Source organism: Carlito syrichta, unplaced genomic scaffold (genome assembly GCF_000164805.1).
Source record: "Carlito syrichta isolate Samal-C Ts95f unplaced genomic scaffold, Tarsius_syrichta-2.0.1 Scaffold304646, whole genome shotgun sequence".
In the NCBI taxonomy this organism is placed as follows: domain Eukaryota; kingdom Metazoa; phylum Chordata; class Mammalia; order Primates; family Tarsiidae; genus Carlito; species Carlito syrichta.
In genome coordinates, this window is record NW_007248742.1 from 569,475 (window position 1) to 591,522 (window position 22,048).

At 39.5% G+C, this 22,048-nt stretch overlaps 1 protein-coding gene across 1 annotated transcript in view; it reads left to right on the forward strand.

The window, feature by feature from the left end:
• Positions 1-3,857: 3,857 nt before the first annotated feature.
• The window catches only part of DECR1 (2,4-dienoyl-CoA reductase 1), a 42,586-nt gene continuing 24,395 nt past the window's right edge, over positions 3,858-22,048 (forward strand). Inside the window, exons 1-2 of the mRNA XM_008060559.2 lie at positions 3,858-3,948; positions 20,277-20,479. Coding sequence (XP_008058750.1) covers positions 3,880-3,948; positions 20,277-20,479 — 272 coding nt within the window. The 5' untranslated portion in view covers positions 3,858-3,879. The remainder of the gene's footprint in view (positions 3,949-20,276; positions 20,480-22,048) is intronic.

Genomic DNA, 22,048 nt, shown 5'->3' on the forward strand with positions numbered 1-22,048 from the left:
GACAGCCTGGGTGACAGAGTGAGACTCCAATAAAAAAAAAAAAACAACCCCAAAAAACTTCAATATGTAAAAAGGTGATCAAAGAGAATGCAGTCAAAAAATATAGGGGGAAATTACAAATAAAAATGTATTAGGTATTTAAGTAATTTGAAACATTACCTGTATTTATGTAAAATCAGAGTACTATGAATTTTTTTAAAAATTTAATTTATTGTAATTTATTTGTACATTATAAGCTAATATTCACTTTTGCACCTAATTTTAAATTATTTTTTTAAATAGAGCTCCCCAAAGTATATAAACTTCAGATACCACCAAACTTGGATGCTTCTCTACTCTAGTAGGAGAACCTAAACTAATGTAGAAGTCAAGGTGACTTTCCTTGAGAAAGTGGCATCAAAGCTGACCCATGATTGTGGGGATCAGAGGCAGCCACATTCAGGTGTGTGCAACAGAGGAGGGCTATGGTGTATGTGTGAGGAGTAGTCATTGCCTGAATATAGGCGTCTACCTGACATTAAGGCTGAACCATCAGGTGGAACAGCAGAGATGATGATATTCTCAGGTCCTTTGATTTTTAATAAATATTAAAATCCAAGAAGTTTAGTAAAACCTTTTTTTTCTGTTCACACTTAAGACAGGTATAGTGTGTACACATTTTAACCACACATTCAAGGATGAAGGTAATATCACCTTATTTTATTTAAATTCTATTTCAAGCAACCTTCCATCCCTCCATAATTGTGGTAATTGTGGAACATTCAACCGTAGTTATCTTTAGTGTCCTGTCTCTCTCTTTCCATTTCAGAATCATTGGAAGGGCTCTAGGTCTTACACAAGCCTTTGGGGAGGCTTCTCTGACTTTCAGTTCACAGTAGATATGTTTTACCTAGCTGATTTGTTCCCTTGAAGTCCTTCCTAACTCTCTGCTTCTGTACCAAGCTTGGGAAAACAACAGGAAAGCTGAACCCAGGGTCCAGCTTGCCTACGTGTATTATACTGCCATTGCCCTCTGACAGATGATAACGTGCAAGTCTACCTAAAAGTTTTGCAACCTCTTTCCTTCCCATGTATAATATAGTGATTGTAGTGGGCTGAATTTTAACATGGCCCCATGAGCCTCAATCCCTGGTATTCACTCTGTATAATTCTCTTCTGTTGAATATGGATGGGACCTGTGACCATTTTTAGTTAATAGGATATGGCAAGGGTATTTTACAGATGCAATTAAGTTTCCAAGCCAGTTGATATTTAGTTAATTAAAAGGAGATTAAGACTATTCTGAGTGGGCCTCACTTATTCAGGCGATGTCCTTAAAACAGAAACTGGGTCTTATCTTTGTAGCAACAAGATGGATACCACTTTCAAAATTTTGTATGAATGTCAAGAATGATGATGCCACACATACACCATGAAAAGGCTTATTATTTACATAATAAGTGTTATAGGGTGAAATGCATCTCCCCCACCAAATTCATATGTTGAAGTCTTAACTCTCAGTACATTCAATGTGACCATATTTGGGGATAGAGCCTTTAAGGAGGTGATTCCAGTTAAATGAAGTCATTGGGGATGGGTCCTATTCCCTATCTGACTGGTTTGCTCATAAAAGGAGGCAATTTGGGCATGGAAGGGTGCAGAGGAAGATCATGTGAAGACCCAGGGAGAACTTGGTCATCTACAAGTCAAGGAGAGGCCTCAGAAGAAGAAACCCACCCTGCTGACTTCTATCCTCCAGAACTCTGAGAGAATAGATTTCTCTTGTTTAAGCCACCCAATCTGTGGTCTTTCTGATGGCAGTCCTAGGAAACTAACAGCAAAGAAAAAGAGTGGCTTGGAGGTTTTATTGTGATTATAGAATGGGGCTAGGGGAAGGGTTCCCATACACGAGAAAGGGCTTGGCTCTCAGTGCCAAAGGCAGGAGTGTCTGGGTTTTTTTATCAACTTGCCCAGATGTGGGACACAAGGGAAGGGAGAGGGAGGAGGGCTGAACATCATAAATGGAGTCAGACTTTTATCACAGCAAGTTCCGCAATAAACATGTATCACTTAAGGACACGGTCTGTCTCCAGCTGTTGGCATCTACATCTCTTTTTTTTGAGGTCATGCTCTGAATCAAGGCCTCATGCCAATCTCACAGGCCAGAAGTGTCAGGGAATCAATATCCCAACCCCAGCAGATACTGGTGTGGGAGTTGGTATGCAAATACTACAGCTTCCTCATCCCTTGGATGGAATTTCTCTGAGACATGTGTTCTCCATCCTCACCCAGAGATTAGAGATTTCCTGGTGACATTAAGCTCTATTTGCTCATGGTGTTCACTAGCTAGATAACTTACCCTGGATTGCCTCCCTTCCCTTCCCCACTGGTACTTCCCAAAGTTCTCAAATATCATTGCACTGGATCCTGGTATCAGTGTCTGCTTCCAGTGAACCCAAACCAAGACAATGAATTCATACTGGTTTTAGAGTACTATCCAGGCCCTCCAGCCAAAGATCAACAAGAACACACACGTAGTTGAGTTGATTGAGTTTATTATTTATTTTTTGCAGTGAGAGAGGACACACACCATAAAAAAATCATGTAGTGTCTCAGTAAGAGGGTGTTAGAAAGAACATATCGTGGATTTTGGACTTTTTGGTTGAGGTTCTATGGAAGTGGGGGTTAACTCTAATTGCTGTCAGAAAGCATGGGAAATTCTATGAATGAGGATCTCAATACATCTTATCTATAGTGAGAGGAGACTAGATCTATAGCTATGAGAGACTAGAGTGAGGTTAAATTTGCAATTGATAAAGAAGTAGTAACTCATTTTGACTGAGAGATGTGTTTGGTGTTTTGTGGGCAACACCATGAACCTGTTTTTGTCTGTGCTAAGGGCACATTATGAAGTTGACTCGTTTTGCCTCACCCTATTATGATCGCAAAGTAACCTTGTCTGAGGTTGGTATTCTATGAGATAGTACATATTTAATAGATTAATATAACTTTGCTGCGAGTCCAAGACCAGGTTTTGAATGTCAGGAGCTGCTTTTTTTTCTTTCTCAGCACTTGGAAAATGCCAGACCCATAGAAAACTCTCAGTGTTTTCACTATCAGCCTACACTTTGGGATTTCACACATACACTTTATCTTCATAATAATCCTGAATTAGGCATGAATATTCCCATTTTACCGGTGAGGACAGTAATGTGACAGTAATGTGCTAGTGCACTGTGTCAACAGGTATATTACCCTGAGATGGAGAATGATGTACTAAAGGTGTGCGTTTGCTGTTAACGCGTGTATGAATTATCCTCTTGGAGACAAAAGCCGAGGTTGGTGGGTCGGAGTCGCGCGGTATCAGGACGACAGGGGGCGGTGTGTCCTGCGAAAAGTCAACGGAGCCCGAGGCCGCCCTTGGTGGCTGATTTCAGCTGCTCTGCCTTTGGAAGAGTGAGGCCAGGTTTTAGATCAAAGATATTATTATTATTCTGATGAAATGGAATCCAGCGCCACGCCGACCACGCACTTAAACACCACTTAAGGAGTGAAAAATGTGCTAGCACTCGGTGGGCCGTGCATGTCGCGTGTTGCTGCAATCTGCAGACCCTTGTAGGGCGCGGGTGTTAGCCCACCCACAGGGATCCCGAAACCGCCATTCCCGCCCATCCATACGTTGGGAGCACGGGGCAGGGTAAAGCAACGGCAAGGCCCAGCGAGGCGACGCCCTCGGGCCCGAGCCTTGGGGCCAAGGGCGTCGTGACCACCCAGGCCGGTCGGGTTTCAGTCCCCAGCCCCCGCCCGCTGCCGCGGCCCGCCCGGCCCCGGAAACTTTGTTATATCTGGCCCGCCCCCTGCGCCCCGCCCCAGCTTTCCCGACCGAGTTGGGAGCCCAACATGGCGCTGCTGGGCCGAACTTTCTTTGCTCGGGAGTCCCGGCTGCCCTGTGGTCTCGGTTCTTGGCGGGTAAGGCGGCCAGGGACGGGGGAAGTGAGGACAGGGCGTCCCGGGGCGCAAGGAGCGGGGACCGTCAGGCCCAGGGTACAAGGAGGCAGGACAGGGTGTCTTGGGGCGCAGGGAGAGAGCACACGGCGCCCCGGGGCGCAAGGAGCGAGGACAGGGCGATCTGGGGGACGATCCGGGGAGACAGGGCCACCAGATGCTGGGGCGAAGGGCGACGCGGAGAGTGAAGGGCGGGGGTCGCGATCTTCGCCCGCTATCCGCTGAAGTCCTGGTGTGTGTAGGGCGGGAGGAATAGGGCGGGCACGTGGTTTTCGAAGTTTTCACGTTTTTGCAAGTCCCCAAGTTGTGTGTCAACAGGTAGAAAGAGGTACGGAAGGAAACAGCACCCGCTAGCCGCTTGAGGAGGGGGAGTGGGAGGGACCCGGGTGGGGAGGGGGGTGGTGAAACCCCGGAGCCAGCAAGAGCTTTCTTTGAATTCCTTTATTGAACGAGGAAAATCCATTTATGTGTTAGCTGTGGCATTAAACATTCAACACTAATACAAACAAATTCACATAAAAATGAAACCAAAACAAAACCTCAGCGGTCTGTAGACCCCTCTTCCCACAGGTAAAGCTGTGAGAGGTGCATCTCACCCTGGCTTCCACCTCTGTCTTCTCCACACTTCTGTTGTTTTGTTTTGTCAGTGTCTCTCCATTGGACCCGCAGTGGAAATAGAGTATTGCAAGTGAAGACAGCTCTGAAGGAGAAGAGAGAGAGAGAGAGAAAGAAAAACTAAAAGAAGCAATAAACACCCACAACAGGTCCTCCCTCTGACTAAATTTAAAAATCTTAATAAACAAACTAAGAAGCAGATTTTCTTTAGCCAGGTAGCAAAATTATTATATCAACTGTGAATAAACTTTCAGTTTGATGGAATGGGCAGCCATGGTATTCTTGTTTGAAGAAAACATGGGCAGCAGTAGTTACAAATATGAACACAGAATTGGTAAGGTGAGCTTTTCAAGTAAGAGAACTTTCTCTTAAGAAGTGGGATTTGTTCATGTTCTGTAAAGACTAGGTTACAGATCATTGTAAAGGAAGCTTCTATTTTCTGATTCTTTCTCAAATAACTTTCTCGTTTGAAACCTACAACAGCTCTGTGAGGTAGAAAAGTCTTAAGATTTTTTTTTTTCTTCACTCAGAGTCTGACTCTGCCACCCAGGCTGGAGTGAGTGGCACAATCACCGCAACTGCTGCCTGGATCTGCTGGGCTCAGGCGATCCTTCTGCCTCACACCCAGCTAATTTTTGGATTTTTCTGTAGAGACAAGTACTTGTCACGTTGTACAGGCTGGTCTCCAACTCCTGGGGTCAGGCAGTCCTCTCACCTTGGCCTCCCAAAGTGCTGGGATTACAGGCCTAATTTTTAATTTATTTTTATTTATTTATTTTTAACACAAATCATTAGGATTGTAGTAATAAGGTAACAGACCATATTCCAGCTCTTTTGACATCATTAGCAATACAGTTTGAGAGAGAGAAAATAAACTCATTAAAAAAATAGTAATCTGACAATTTTGAAATTCCTTTGCTTAAAAATGGAAGCTTTGAGGATGGAGATTTAGAAACAAGAGAGGCACCTGTTAGTGTGGCTTGTCCTTCCTGGCACATGGAGTTTGAATCCCTGGGAGAAAAAAAAGTCTTTACATCTGTGAAGTAGGAGGCTGTTCCAGGGAACATCATGTTTTTGTGGGCAAATACAAATTGTTTTAATTAAAACCTCTAATCTGAATACTTTTGTTACTAGAACCAAGAGAAATGTTTTCTTTGTCATAAAACCTCTTTGTAAAGTTCTGTATTAAATTGTGCTGCCGGCTTGTAGATCTCTGTTCAATTTAATAAGCATTTACTGTTTTGAGAACTGGTTTTGTACCTGGCCTTGTGCTATGCCCTGAGGATGTAAACATTTTAAAAATATAAACCTCTGTTCTCAACTACACTCAAGTTGCTCTCAGTTCTACTGAGGAAAACATTCAGTCATTCCATTGTTTATCAGGAAATTATATTTAAGTGTCTCCTAAATGCTGGGCATTATTTTCTGATCTGTAGTTGAAAGACATCCCTACCTTCAATGCATCAGTCATTTCATGTATGTTTTTCAAGATAATAACCACAGATAATAACCAATGAGTGGGCCTCGAAGCCAGTTTAGTGAAGCAAAATAGATTTTAAAAATAATTAGAATAGAAGAGGAGATATTCAAATTCATCTCATGTAGTAAGGTTGTTTATTTTATGAAACTTTTTAAAAAATTTACCATCCTTCCTTTTGTAGATTCTTTCCTTGATAACTGTGGTGCACACTGCCATTCTTCTTTTTCTTTTGTTTTTTAATCAAGAGTAATTACTATTTTTAGAAAAATGATTCCTGGCCAATATTAACTCAAGTAATATAGTTAAAATTTTTTTTTAAAGTAATACATGACCTCAGACTGGCCACCCAGAAATAACTAGGTTTAACACATTTGGCGAGCATACATCATTCCAGGCATGTGCTCTGATAAAAGGGTGGATAGGCATAATTTTATTTGGATGTGTCACATTTATCTATTCCTTACAGTTTAGTCAACATTGTTTTATTTTCTTCTGGATATTGCTGGGGAGAAATGTAAGGCCAGCTGGATGTTTTTTCTTGTTTGCTTTTCTTTATTTTTTTTCTATCTGGAGAGCCTAAGTATTTCTTTATCCAACTTAAAATTCTAGACAGTACCTCCATGGAGTAAAAGATTTTCATCTGGTTTTTCACCATTTATATCTAGAACAGTGCCTGGCACGGAGTAAACATGTGGTATTTGTTTCATGAATGAATGTGCATTTGCTATTTAAAGCAAATGTCTTACTATGGTTCACATCCAAAAAATGTCCGAAAAATGATAGTCTAGGCAGTCATCATTAGACATCAATAGACAGTGAAAATGCAGATGTATATTATAACGCATATATGAACAAAACTGTGTGCTTAGAAGAATCAGGGAGAGCCTCATGGAGGAGGTGGCTCCTGGAGCTTACTTTTGAAGCAGGAGTTTTTATGGGGTCCTAAAGGTAATCTACATCTAAGGAATAGCACTTACCGGGAAGTGAAAAAGCATGGCCTATTTCTGAGAATTCAAGTGGTTTAGTATTGTATAGGGGCAGAGAGAGGTAGTTGGAAATGAGACTGGTCAGGTTGCTAGAGACCAGGACATAGTGGACTTCTTGTATTTATATAGCAGATTGAGCATTTTCTATGTGCTAGGCACTGCACTAGGGATACGAGGGTGAGAGGAGCTGATTCCTGCTTTCAGGAAACTTAAAATCTAATGGAATTATGGTATAATATGGTGCATAGTAGGATGGGTGTTACTGATCTCAGAAGGGATCCATGATAATTAGCATCTCTTTTTTCCAATCTGAAAAATGAGTTAAAATGGAGGCTGAAGTATCACTTTTATTAGGACTTGTAATGAGAGCCAACTGGGCCTACTAAGTGGATTTTCCAAATTAGTCAGACTTAGGAGGAGGGCACTATGTTGTTCTCTAAGGACAGCTAGCTCCCAAGAAGAAGAAAGTCTAAGAAGGGCTACTCATGCCCAATGATTCTTTCAGAATTTACCAGTCAGATCAACTGTCTTTGTTGGGACAGATTCAGAAAGAAGCCTGAAGTTACCCTAACTGATTTCCCCTCAAAAGGGAGTCATCAGAATTGGGAAAGAAACATTTCCTACACAGAGGGGTAGAGGGGTGAAGGTGTCCAGTTGTTTGTTTTTTTGTTTGTTTTTTGTAGTGGCATGCTCACGGCTACCCCAACGTCAATCTGCAAGGCTCTGGTGATCCTTCCACCTCAGCCTTCCAAGAAGCCAGAACTACAGGCATGTGCTGCTACGCCCAACTAATTTTTGATTTATTGTAGGGACAGGTCTTGCCAGATTACCTGGGCTGGTCTCGAACCTGTGGGCTCAGTTAATCCACTCACCTCAGCCTCCCAAAGTGCTGGGATTACAGGCTGAGCCACCAAGTCCAGCCAAGGTGTCCAGTTTTATAGAGGTGTTTGGTGGAATATATATTGAAGGTGAAGCCTGAAGGATGAGTAGGTGTTAGCTAGGGCTAGATGGGGAGGAGTGTGAGTAAGAAATGTCTAGATTGGAGAGTGGCCTGTGTGAAGGCTTAGAATAGAGGTTATCTATAGAGTGAAGAAGGAGGAGGTGAGAGACAGGTTAGTGAGCAGCCTATGGTCCACATTAAGTTGTGTCCTTAAGACATGGGAGTGGGGACAAGAGTGGAGGCAAATGGTCAAGCCTTGGGTAATCCTCTCTTCAGATTGGAGGTGTTGGTGGCCTCAACTAGGGCATGGCAGTGGGTATGGAAAGACTCAAAGTTAATTGATATTTAGTAGGTAACTTGAGAGACCTTGGTAATTGATGGTGAGTACTGTGCTGAGGAGGTGATATGGAGCCAACAAAATTTTGAGCAGGAACATGATATTATCAGGCAAGAGTTGAGATAGGGAAACCAGACATCAAAACAGCAGTGATGAAGTTCTGAACTCAGGGCAGCATTAGAGATAGGACTAAAATTCAGTGGACTAGTTTGAATGTGTAGTATGAGATGAAGCCCAGATTTCTGTCTTTGGCTCCTGAGCTAAAAACAATGCCACTCTCTGAGTGACAGCACTTGTTGAGTGGAGGGTAGAGGAAGTAGAAGAGTAAGTGATGTCAGTCTTGAAATGTCAATGGGCTCTGGGACTCCAAAATTGGTATACTGATAAGTTACAGAGGAGGAGGTGAAAATGTTAATTCTATTTGGGAGTGTCAGGGAAGGCATCAATGCTCTCAGAACTAGATTTGAATGAGGAATATTGGATGATAGTTGGGAACAATTTGTTTAAAGATAGGGAGGCAGGAAAGAGTTTGTGTTTGGAAAATCCTGAGGACTTTGTTTTCCTGAGTCAAAATGTTAAGGGAAATGAGGAGAGAGATGGGCAAGAGCCAGGTCATGAAGACTTGGTTTGCTGCATGAAGGAAAGGAATCTGGACTGTACACAGCTACCAGGAGCCATTGGAAGATCTTGAAGAGAGGAGTAACATAATTACTTTTTCAGGCCTCTGGAGACAGGTTAAAAGATGACACAGGCCAGGCTCCCTGCTTCAGCCTGTAATCCCAGCACTTTGGGAAGCCGAGGCAAGTGGATTGCCTGAGCCTGCGGGTTTGAGACCAACCTGGGCAACTTGGCGAGACCTCATCTCTACAATAAAAAAAAAATTAACCAGGCGTGATAGCACGCGGCTGTAGTTCTGGCTACTTGGAAGGCTGAGACGAAGGATCGCCAGAGCTCAGCCGGTTGACGCTGGAGTGCTGGTAGATTTGCCACTGCTCTCCAGCCTGAACGATGGAGTAAGACTCCAACTCAAAAAAAAAAAAAAAAACCAGCAAAAACTAAACAAACAAAAGAGATGACACAGAGTAAGCCCTCAGTGTTTGTGAATGATGTGAGATAGACTTTGAAATCATTCAGTGGACAGAGAGGAAAGATACTGGGGAGGTAAAATGCATGGAGATTAAGGGGCTTAGAAATGGGTAGGCTATATCAGGTAAAGAGAAGGAGGGTGTGAGGAAGTCATTTAGGACGGTAGGTCAGGACGGTGACATGTGGATGAATTCTGGCCTTGGAGCTACAGGCATGTGAAGACATTTCAAAACAAACTTACTCTCAAAACCATAAAGCTAGCTTTGTAATATTAAAAATAAATCTGAATCTCAGATTATTCCCTTAAGGTCATCATACACACATCAAAGGAGGAGGGGAATTCTAAAGTTAGCCACAGTTTCTTAGAGCCCACAGTAGAAAGCATTCTATTGATGTTTGGCAGGCCTTGGCTTTTAAAGAAAATTCCACATGGGAAATAATCAGTGATCTTACTGTCTTATGCTCTGTTCTTCCTAACTTGATGAATCACTCAGATCGAAATGCCTGGGTACATTTAAGTAAGTCTAGAGTAAGGGGACAGCTGTGCTTTGATCCCTTCTAGTCTGGGAATAACCTCCCCCCACCCTCCCACCCACCACTGCCTTGCCCCATAAAAGCTGTGATAGGACTTCGGACTATGGGCTTTCATAACTGCTGTAATAATGAAAGGTTGTTGTCATTACCTTTAGCCCCAATTTCTTTTCTTTCTTTCCTTTTTTTTTTTTTTTGAGTTAGAATCTCACTCTGTCACCCAGGCTGGAGTGCAGCGACACACTCATGGCCACCACAGCCTCGACCTGCTGGGCTTAGGTGATCCTTCCGCCTTAGCCTTCCAAGTAGCTGGAACTACAGACATACACCACCACTCCCAGCTAATTTTTGTGATTTATTTTAGAGACAAGGTCTTACCAAGTTGCCCAGGCTGTTCTCGAACCCCCAGGTTTAGGCAAACCTCTCACCTCAGCCTCCCAAAGTGCTGGAATTACAGGCTGAGCCACCACACCCAGCCCAATTTATTTTCTGTGCTCCAAACCTGTACTTCCTATTGCAGTTTAGATATCTCCACCTGAATATTCCACAGGTATCCCAGGTGCAGCATTTCTCATACAGGACTCATTATTCTCAATCATCCTATTTGGGTTTGCGAAATAGTTCTGTCATTTCGGTTACAGCATACAGCTATTTAAACTAGATATCTTCAGTTCTTAGTTATCTTCAGCTCTCCTCCTCTTAGTCACCACTCCTAGCTTGTTGGCTTCTGGGGTCAAGAGAGGTGGAAAAAGCTCTCTGTGTTGAATGGCCTTGAATTTCTCAGTAAACAGACCTCTTATATGCTTTTAATGAACTAGGGCAAAGTATGATGAGATTGGACTTGAAATAAAAAGAAATCATTGAGGTGATGGATATTCTAAATACTCTGACTTGTTTGTTTCACCTCCTATGCATGTAACAATGTCACATGTACCCCATAAATATGTACAAATATCTTGTTTCAATAAAAAAGTTTAAAAAATAAGGAATAATTGGACCAATCAATATTAGGTACAGTGGTAATTTATTACAGCCCATTTTCTGGGACCTTTTGCACTTGTAAGTAATTTTATTTGGTAACATCACCCCATTTATGATGATAGCACCCTGGTCTAAGCCACCACCATCTCTTGTCTGCCTGCTATGTGCCATAACTAGTCTCCCTGCTTACAGCCTTGCCCTCTACGTTCCATTCTCAACATAGCAGCCAGAATGATCCCCTGAGAACTTAAGGTAGATCTTGTTAATCCTCTGCTCAAAACTTTGACCAGGCATAGTGGCTTATGCCTCTAATCCTAGCACTTTGGGAGGCTGAAGCAAGAGAATTGCTTGAGACCAGGAGTTCAAGACCAACTTGGGCAACACAGCAAGACCTCATCCCTACAAAAAAAATAAAAAAATTAGCCAGGCGTGGTGCGTGGTGGCACACATCTGTAATCTCAGGAAGCTAAGGCAGAAGGAACGCCTGAGCCCAGGAGATTGAGGTTGCAGTGAACTTGGTGCCACTACGCTCTAGCCTGGGTGACAGAGTGAGACCCCCAACTCAAAAAAAAAAAAAATTGTAGATTTTTTTTTCCCTACTAAACTCAGAGTAAAAGCCTAGGTCTGCATAGTGGCTGACCAGCCTGCATGGTCCATTCCCCTTTGCCTCACTGACCTCCCCTCCAGTCCCTGTCTCCTTCCCTCCTTCTCCTCTAGCCATGCTGACCTTCTAACTATTCCCCCATGTACTACATATGCTGCCTTCTTAGGGCCTTTGCCCTTAATCTTTCCTTTGTGTGAAACCCTGTGACTCTTCCTTCACCCCCTTAAGGTCTTTGCTCCAATGTCACCTTCTCATTGAGGCCTTCTCTGATCATTCTAAAGTAGCAATGAGTCACCTCTATTCTATGCCTTATTTCACCCGACAATGCATACCAACTTTTAATATACTACATATTTCACTTAATTTGTTTATCTGTCATCTACCCAAAGATAATCTAGTTAAGGGTAGATATTGTATCTATTTTGTTTGCTGATGTATTACCACTACCTAGAACAGTGCCTGGGGCATAGCAGATGCTCAATAAACTTGCTAAAAATAAATAAATGAATGTACTCCATACCTAATCATAATGTCATGTTTATTTCTAATACTTTTCCATGTAAGAAAATTTCCACATCAAACCAAGAACAGGGATTCTAATTTTTGCCTCAGAAAAGATAGTCATGTTAGTTTTGGCTAATGTTATAGAGGATCAGTAAGAGATTACTTAAATCAGAAGCCATCGGGAGTTAAGACCCCAGTTGAAAATTTCAAATTACCTCCTAATTTATTTCTGTGATTTTAAATCTCTATTTTATAGTATTGGGATGGGATCTGTGTGGACTGCATCTAACTGCAGACGAATATATACTGTAATAAAATGGGATGTACATCCTCTAGCACAGGGCACCTACGTTTTCAGGGTCTCATGTTCACTGCTATAAAATACATCATTATTCAAAAATGTAATTTCTGCCTTGCTACTGACAACTGCATAATTCAGTCTAGGCACTGGAGCTTGGAGTCCAACAAGGCACTTTCTTTTATATTTGCTCAGCCTTACCTTCAAGTTGCTGTGGCAACGAGATCTGTGCTCTGCAGAAGCCCAGAATATCAGTGACTTCTGTACAGTGCCCTTTGTGCTTTAAGTTAAGAAGCAGGCGGATGTGTTTAAGCAGTCCACACAGACAACAGAACATGAGTTAACATGGTTTGTGGCAAGGCATGGGGGTGGTAGAGCTTAGGTACTTCAGTTCTATGAAAATCTGCGGGGTCACTATGGGACTTTGGGGTGTGACAGTTCCTCATTCTGCAGGACTATCCTTTTCTGCACTGGAACATGCAGTAGAGCATCCCATCTAGACGTTCCTTTTATATCCAGATGCCTCCAGCTAAAAACCACATATACTATGCTGAAGTGGCAGTGATCTGGCCATTGAAAAGAATGCATGCATGGCATAGACAAGTGCCTTCTAGCAACTGGACAAAATAAATTGAAATGTCATGGAAGACTTACTATGTGCAAAGAATACATAGGCTGATTTGGTAATGCAAAGATGTACATTATTTAGACTCATCCTTTGAAAAATAGGTCTGTTCAGTGTTTACCAAACTGATATGTTAATATGACAGGGGTCAATCTGTGATGCTCTTATCCTGTGAATTTGAGTCAAAGTAAATTTGATCTCGCAAATAGTCATTATACCTGAACCAACAGACACTTTTTAGAAACTCCAAGAAAATAAATATGGAAACATTTTATTAGCCTTGTAAATATAGCTCACACTTTAGTGTTTAACCTAGAGTACTCACACTTAAAGTAACGTGTGTTTCCTTGACATAAAACTGATTGTGTGCCATTTTTTTTCTTGGTATAACTTTTTCCCTCTACACCCTTATATTGTATGCTTGCATATATAGTTCAGTTTTGTGTCAACTATTTTAATGAAAAATAACTTATGAACATGCTGAATATTCAAGCAGTATGAAAGGACATTCAGTGACAATATAATAAGTCCCTCTCCCAAGAGTTTATTATTATGAATAGTTTCTTATAGATCCTTATAACATTTTTGTGCATGTGTCAACATACATATATGAAGATATACTTTTTTTTCCTTTTTCTTTTTATTGAGTGAGGGTCTTACTCTGTCGCCCAGGCTGGAATGCAGTGACACACTCATGGCCACCACAGCTTTGACCTGCTGGGCTCAGGTGATCCTTCCACCTCAGCATTCCAAGTAGCTGGAACCACAGGCATGTGTCACCATGCCTGGCTAATTTTTTGATTTATTGTAGAGATGAGGTTTTGCGAAGTTGTCCAGGCTAGTCTCAAACTCCTGGACTCAGGCAATCCTCTTGCCTCCCAAAGTGTTTAAATTACAGGTGTGAGCCATTGTGCCTAGCAATATATGAAGATATCCTTTTTAAAAAATCCCATACAAATGGTAGCACATTGTATGTCTTTCTCTACCTTTTTCACTTAACACATATGCCTCACATTGTTGATATTCAACAAATATTTGTTGAGTGATTGAATAAACAGTATGTCTGTAACAATGTTTACATTCAGCATATAAGTTCTACTCCTTTTATTTACTAGATAATAGATGCATATAACAGTACTTTGTTATATAGATGTGCCCTAATTCATTAGAGTATTGCCCCTACGGAAATGTACATGGATTGTTTATTAGTCTTTTCAGTGACAAATAGTGCTTTAATGAATCTTTTTGGCTATTTTGAGTCCCTTGCACTTGCATATCAGTTTTATGATAAGCTTGTCAACTCTTGCGAAAATTTTGATAGGGATTTCATTGAATCTGTAGATCAATTTAGGAAGTATTACCTTCTTAGCAAAATTAAGTTTTCTAAGCCATAAACACAGAATGTCTTTTCATTTATTTAGGTCTTCTCTAATTTCTTTTTATTTCATTTTATTTTTTATAGAGCTCAGTCCTGAAGAGTAAGCCTTATTTTTTTATAGGCTGGTGTTGAATTCCTGGGCTCACGCTATTCTCCTACCTTGACCTCCCAAAGTGCTGGGATTACAGGCGTGAACCTCCTTGCCTGGCTGTCTTCTTTAATTTCTTAATGATGTTTTGTAGTTTTCCATTTATAAGTCTTGTACTTCTTTTGTTGAATTTATTGATATTCTTTTCTACATGATTATAAATAGAATTATTTTCTTAATTTCATTTTAATCTTATTGTGTATCTTTGATCATGGCTTCTTTTCCTCCCACCCCTTCCCAAGTTCGTGAGTATAACTGTTGGCTAAATTCCTGAATCTGGAGTTACTGGGTCAAAGGGTATTTATTTTAATAAATGTTACCAAATTGGTCTCCTAAGGCAGAGTTGCTGCAATTCATATCAACAGATTGTACAAGTGGCTTTAATATGCTGTTTCTTATGTTATGTATTATAATATTTTGAACCTTACCAGTCTGGTAGAAGAAAATTGAAACCTCCTCTTGTTTAAACATGCTTATTCAGTAACAAAGATCTGAGTATCACATGTTTTCACTCATATAGCGGACCTTGAACATCCCTGTAATACTATAAGAAAAGGACTGACAGTGGTGGGAAACTATGGGGCGGGGAGGGAGGTGGGATTAGCGGTAGTCAGTATCTGTCTGGGGACAGGGAGACACCCCGTATCAACAAGGGTGCCTGAACGAAACATATTTGAAAACCTAACCCATAACTGTACCCAACAACATCAAAATAAAAAATATTGACTAAAAAATAAATAAGTAAATAAATATGGTTTGTACGTGCTTTTTTGTTTGTGTGGAATACCTTTTTAAACCCTTTGGCCTGCTTTTCTATTTGCAAATGACTCGTTGATATAGTACTCATGTAGATAGATTTGGATTTTCTTTACTTGGGTTTAAGCTAACTTTTAAATGTCTTAATTTATGTTAATTAGAAATGACTGTTTTAACTTTTTTAAACAAATGACAAAGAGCTGGATTTCTATCATTTATTCACATAAAACTGCATGTCAACACTCATGCACTTTTGAATGGATTTGGAGCCTGGCAGTCAGTGTTATATCCAGTAAAACCATCATTTATTGAATGTTTAATTAGTGCTAGAAACCCTATTCTAGGGATGAATAAGGTAGTGTTCCTGCCTACCTGAGTGCTGACAGTTTAGCATGCAAGGGATTTATTTGCCTGTTTTTAACAGATGCCTGTTAAAAAGTGTCAACAGAGATCTTGACACTGTTGCCTGGTTTTGAGGGCTGATTCTGCTGGGTTGAGAAAGAAAGTGGGTAGTTCAGGCTGATAAGAAAGCAGGAGCAAAGGCTAGAAGATGAAAGTGGCAAGTTTTGAAACTGCTGAGGGGTTGCTAAGTGTAGAGTTTTTGTATCCTTATGTGTCAGACTGGGTAGGAAGTTGAGCTAGAAAAGTAGGTTGAAATTATATTGTTCAATGACTTGAATGCTGTGCTCAAGAGTGATTTTTGTCTTTTTGACTTTGGAAGGAATCCATGTTTTAGAAGGATGAGACTTTAATGTGGAGGCCCCATCAGTAGTATGATGATGATGGCAAAATTGCTAGCTAAGCTAAGGGTTATTTTAAATGTTAACTCATCTACCCTTTCAACTTCCACATGAGAGTCTATTATTGTATGGTTTTTATAGAGTTGAAACAGACTTTTAATAATTTAATAATGTGCCTAGCATATTAAACATTTATTTTTTACAGAAATTTGTTTTACATGAAATTTCAGAAACATATCTGTGATGCAAAAAATAAATAAATAAATGCCTTGCTTTGCTTCTTTTCTTCCTTTTTGTATTAGTTTCTTGGGTATTATTTAGACTCAAATGCCTTAGGTCCTTGCAAGCCCTGTACACAAACTGAAAAGGACTCACCTGCCTGCATGAGCCAGGGCTAGGCAAAGCTCAGGCCTAGTTCCAAGGGCCCAGTTATAGTCATACTTAACTATGTAGGAAGGTGGACCCAAGTGTTCATAGAGCTTCTGATTTTTATGTGAACTCTTACCATATCTAAATGTTGGCTCAAAATTTTAAAACATTGGCAGGCCTAACAAAATATATTTGGCCTAGGCATACCAATCAACCTTTATTCTAGATATTTACTTTAGACATTTTAGATTAACCAAAATATATAGGTAACTTAAGTATACATCTCATTGATGCAGTTCTTATCCTTTAGGGAAGGGACAAAGTCAAGACTTTTTTTTCAGAATTGCCATTTTGAGGATTAGATGCGTGACACATCTCATTAGCTTAGATGCTATAATTTAGGAATACACGAGGGAGAAAGATTGTTTATATGATGTGGGAGAGTGATGAGTATTGCTGGGCAGATAGGTGATAGCTAATTTTGTGGGGGAGAGATTTAGAGCTTCTAACACTACAAAAATCTGAATACAAAATTGAAAGACTTTAGAAATTTTTAAGTATCTTGGCTCACTAAAGATCTTCATCTTCAGAGAAATCAATATATGGAAGGTATTATTTCCATGATTGAAAGCAAATTCCAGAAAAAGTACAAAATAAGATTTAAACATCTTTAAAAGCCCGTTTTGTATCCACTTTTCATAATTAAGAAAGAAACATTAAAAATACTATCTTAGTTATTAAGGATCCCCTAGAAATAGGGGATTTAATACAGTATGATCCTGTTAGGTCTGATTATCTCTATGGATCTTAATGTTGAAATTAACAACTTCCTGTAAACCAAGAGATGGCTTGAATTTATATTCACATATATACTGTGACTTGTCAGAGGCTAATGTGAATTAAAATAACATATTAATTTCTTCTGGTTTGGTGAAGAAGTGGAATTATAAGATCAGTATTGATCATCTAATAAGATGAAATGGGTAAGATTGCCTTATAATAAACTGTTACATTATAGACACTAATTAGGAATTGTTTTTATCAAATGTTATATTTTTCCCTTTATATCCTTTCCTCTACCAGTAAGAAGCTTGAGGAAATATTTTAGTATAAATAAAAGAAGAAAGTTTGTATGCAGATATCTTGTTTAATTATTGTTCTTGGTGCACCACATCAAATTCCCTACAAAAATTAGTGCTAAATACAAATTCATGGTAGAGCCTTTGGAAAATTAGAATACACTTTTTCATTATTATTACACAGTGACAAATTAACCAGCCTACTTGTACAAACTTCTTGATTCATCATCTTAATGTAATAGTTCTGGAGGCAGATGGCAGCCTTAAGTAGAAGTGCCATTTATGTTGAAAAAGATTATTGTATTGTTGCTTGGATTATTACACTTTAGCAAAAGGATATGAAAAGAAAATGCTTTGTCAACATGAAGCTAAAAGAAATATAACGAGTGGCATGGAGCATTACCAGATTTGCAAATTTATCTTCACCAGTTATTTTATACGTCATCTTGGTAATTTTGTCTTTCAGTCATTTTTTTCCAGATTATAAAAATCAAATCATACTTAATGAGTAGCATTTTTTTGGTCAGCGTTTCACTCTGTTGACCAGGCTGGAGCGTAGTGGCATGCTCACTGCTGCTGCAACCTCAACCTGCTGGGCTCAGGTGTTCCTTCCATCTCAGCCTTCCAAGTAGCTGGAACTACAGGGTCACACCACCACACCTGGCTAATTTTTTGATTTATTGTAGAGACAAGGCTTCGCCAATTTGCCCAGGCTGATCTCAAGCCCTTGGGCTCAGGTAATCTTCTCTCCTGGGGCTCTCAAAGTGCTAGGATTACAAGCGTGAGCTACTATGCCTGTGAACACATTTTGAAAGGCTAAAAACCAATTAACCAACCAAAAATAAAAATTCAAATAACTATCCATAATCTTAGAGATAACTATGTAAAGCAATAGGGTTGTAAACCAAACCAACCAAAAATAAAAATTCAAATAATTATCCATAATCTTAGAGATAACTATGTAAAGCAATAGGGTGGACTCTGAGGTCAGCCAGATCTTGGATCTGAATTAAACCTTTACTACTTATTATTATTTATTTTTGAAAGTTAGTTACCTGTACTTCAATATCCTAAGCTATGAAATTAGAGTAACAATGGAATTTACCTTATAGGGTTGTTGTGAGAAAAGTCTTTGGAAAGCCTTGGCATATGGTAAATGTTGAGTCTACTACTTATTGTTATTTCCTTCCAACCTTTTTTCTAAGAATATATTTTTGCTGGTAGTTAAGAACATATCATATATTTGTTTCTTTTTTTCACGTAACATCACATCATAAGCCTTTTCTTGTGCAATTTTCAGTTGATGAACAGCTTTATCCTAAATCACTGACCACATTTCTTATTCTTTCCTTAGGATTAATTTCCAGATATCCTGGATCAACTGATGGCAACTTATTTAGTTTACATAAGTACTCTAGCAGGAAATGATATTCCAGAGTTTTAATCTTGCAACCATGACCTTATGGAATATCACATATTTCCCTGGTGTAATCATTAAGATTAGCAAGAGCTCAGAAAAGTCAAAAGCAATATACAAGGTGGTTATGGGAGAAGGTTCTGGAGCCTGCCAATCTATGTTTGAATCTTGGTACTGCAGCTTTAGCTGTATTTTTAATCTTTCTGAGCACTTCCTGTATAATGGGGTAAAAATAATACCCATATCATATGGTTGTTGTGACGATTAGTTTGATACCTAATCCTGTCACATGGTAACCATTTAGTGGATGCTAGCTCCTATTGTCTTGTTATTGTATTTAGCACTTAAAGTTAGTTTTTATAATTAAATATAAAAGAATGACAGTGATTTTCACAATTGAGTATAACAGTTGAGTATAACAGTTGAGTATTGTGTATTTTTTTTTTGTTCAAAATGAATTGATTTCCCCCCCCATTTAAAAAATAACAGAAAAATCTGTTCTAAGTTTTTTGACCAGAAGACACTATGGGAATAGGCATTTGATTTAATAAGCCTTATAAAAAATTAAAACAATTTTTTTTTAGTGATTCAAATGTGGAATATGATTGTTATCCAAATTGTTTTTGTTGAAAGACAAAAATGCTTTATGTTAGTTTTTTAAAAGTTGAATTTGAGGCGGGCATGGTAATTCATGCCTGTAATCCCAGCACTTTGGAGGCCAAGGTGAGAGAATTACTTGAGCTCAGGAGTTTGGGACCAGCCTAGGCAACATATTGAGACCTTGTCTCTGAAAAAAATAAAAATAAAAAACTTAGCTAGGCATGGTGGTACGCATCTGTAGTCCCAGCTACTTGGGATGCTGAGGTGGAAGAATCGCCTGAGCCCAGGAGGTTGAGGCTATGTAGTGAGGCATGATCGGGCCACTGCACTCTATCCTGGGCAATTGATTCAAACAACAACAACCCCAAAAAGTTAAATTTAAGCAAAATACCTGCTATCATTTACAGTGTTTACTATGTACTACACACTACTCTAGGTATTTTTCTTATGCTTACTCATATAATCCTCACAGTGTCCTGTGAAGAAGGTTCTTTTATTGTCCCTGTCTTATAGATAAAGGAACGGAGGCAAAGAGAGGTTAAACAACTTGTTGAAGGTTATACAGGTAGGGAGAAAATTATATTCTGTGTAGTCTAGCTCCAGAGCCTGTGATTTTTTTTTTAGCCCTTCTACTAGTATACTTAATATTCAAAAAGCAAAAGAATAACAATTAAGTACAATACCACTGTGTCTGCAGTGAATTTGTGTTAATCCAAGAATATGATTAATATTGAAGTTCAAGAGTAAGTTTTTAAAAATTCATCTGTGTTTTGGAAATACATGTATGCAAGTTTCAATTCATTTTTTTCTCCTTTTAGTTTTTCAGTTATGGAACAAAAATATTATATCAAAACGCTGAAGCTTTACATTCTAAATTCTTCCCACCCCTTCAAAAAGCGATGCTTGCACCTAATAGTTTTCAAGGAAAGGTGGCGTTCATTACTGGAGGAGGTACTGGCCTTGGTAAAGGAATGACGACTCTTCTGTCCAGCCTAGGTGCTCAGTGTGTGATAGCCAGCCGGTAAGTCTGTTTCAGCAAGTTGCTTGGTGAGTCTATTGAAGAAACTGTTTCCTGTCATAGTATTAAAAACACTGTTGCCAAAGTTGTTTGATTTGCATCTTAATTTTTATATTAAATATTTTGTAGACTATTTAAATAAATCTTTTTGGAAAAAGTTATAATTTGAGATGATAGAAATAATGACAATTTATAGAACTGATGATATTTCCATTTCCCAAATTCAGTGATAGAGTTGTCTGTTTGTTTTTATGTATGTACATGAAAATGTAGTTTAAAAGTACTACATGAAGCTAGGAAGGGTGGTGCACACCTGTAGTCCCAGCTACTTGGGAACCTGAGGCAAGAGGCTCACTTGAGGACAAGAGTTCAAGAACAGCCTGGGCAATGTAGGAAGATCCCATGTCAAAAAAGAAAAAAAATTTTTTTTAAAGTATTATATGGAGGTTTCTTTGTTTTCAGTGAAAGTGATCATGGTTACTGCTTTGATTGATCATTTTCTATAAGGTAGATAACCAAAATATCTATTACTATGATGAATATAGGAAACGTAAAATCACGTGGAAGTAGTTTCTTCTTATTTAGGCATGTCCAGATACCCTATAACTAATGCAAGTTGTAGGGGCTTTGAAGACTGGTAGAAAAATCCATTCCACTATTTTGGATGATGTAAAATTTTAGGTAGGCAGTTATCTGAACCACAGTCACTATGTCATTCATGACTGTAAATTGACCAGAACATTTTTGTTTTTATGTTACAGTGTTTTTAAGGATTTTCTTTTCTTTCTTTTTTTTTTTTGAGTTGGAGTCTCACTCTTGTCACCCAGGCTGGAGTACAGTGGCATGCTCAGGACCATCGTAGCCTCGACCTGCTGAACTCAGGCAGTCCTTCCACCTCAGTCTTTGAAGCAGCTGGAACTACAGATGCACGCCACCACGCTGGGCTAGTTTTTGTGATTTATTGTAGAAACAAGGTCTCACTAAGTTGCCCAGGCTAGTCTCCAACCCCCAGGCTCAGGCAGTCCTCTTGCCTTGGACTCCCAAAGTGCTGGGATTACTGGCTGAGCCACCACGCCCAGTCGTTTTTAAGCATTTAAAAATATTCTTTTCATTTTAATGTTACGTAGTTTCTATTCATAGTTTATTTTTTGTGTTTCTTTCAAGGGCATGTGACTGAATGCATGTAGATTATCTGAACCCATAAATTTGGTCCCAAACCTACTAACATTATATCATGAATATATTTTCTTTGTAAAGCTATCTTGGGTGAAAGAACAGATAAAATGATTGTAATTAAGGAAATAATTTAAACATATGAGTAGATAATGTTGAAGTAACTGATTTAGAAATGACTAATCCAGCAGATTAGTATCAAATTAGGCCGAGCTCGATGGCTCGGTCTGTAATCCCAGCACTGTGGGAGGCCGAGGTGAGTGGATTGCCTGAACCCACGGGTTCAAGACCCGCCCGGGCAACTTGGCGAGACTGCATCTCTACAATAAATACAAAATTAACCGGACGTGGTAGCATGCGCCTGTAGTTCCGGCTACTTGGAAGGCTGAGGTGGAAGGA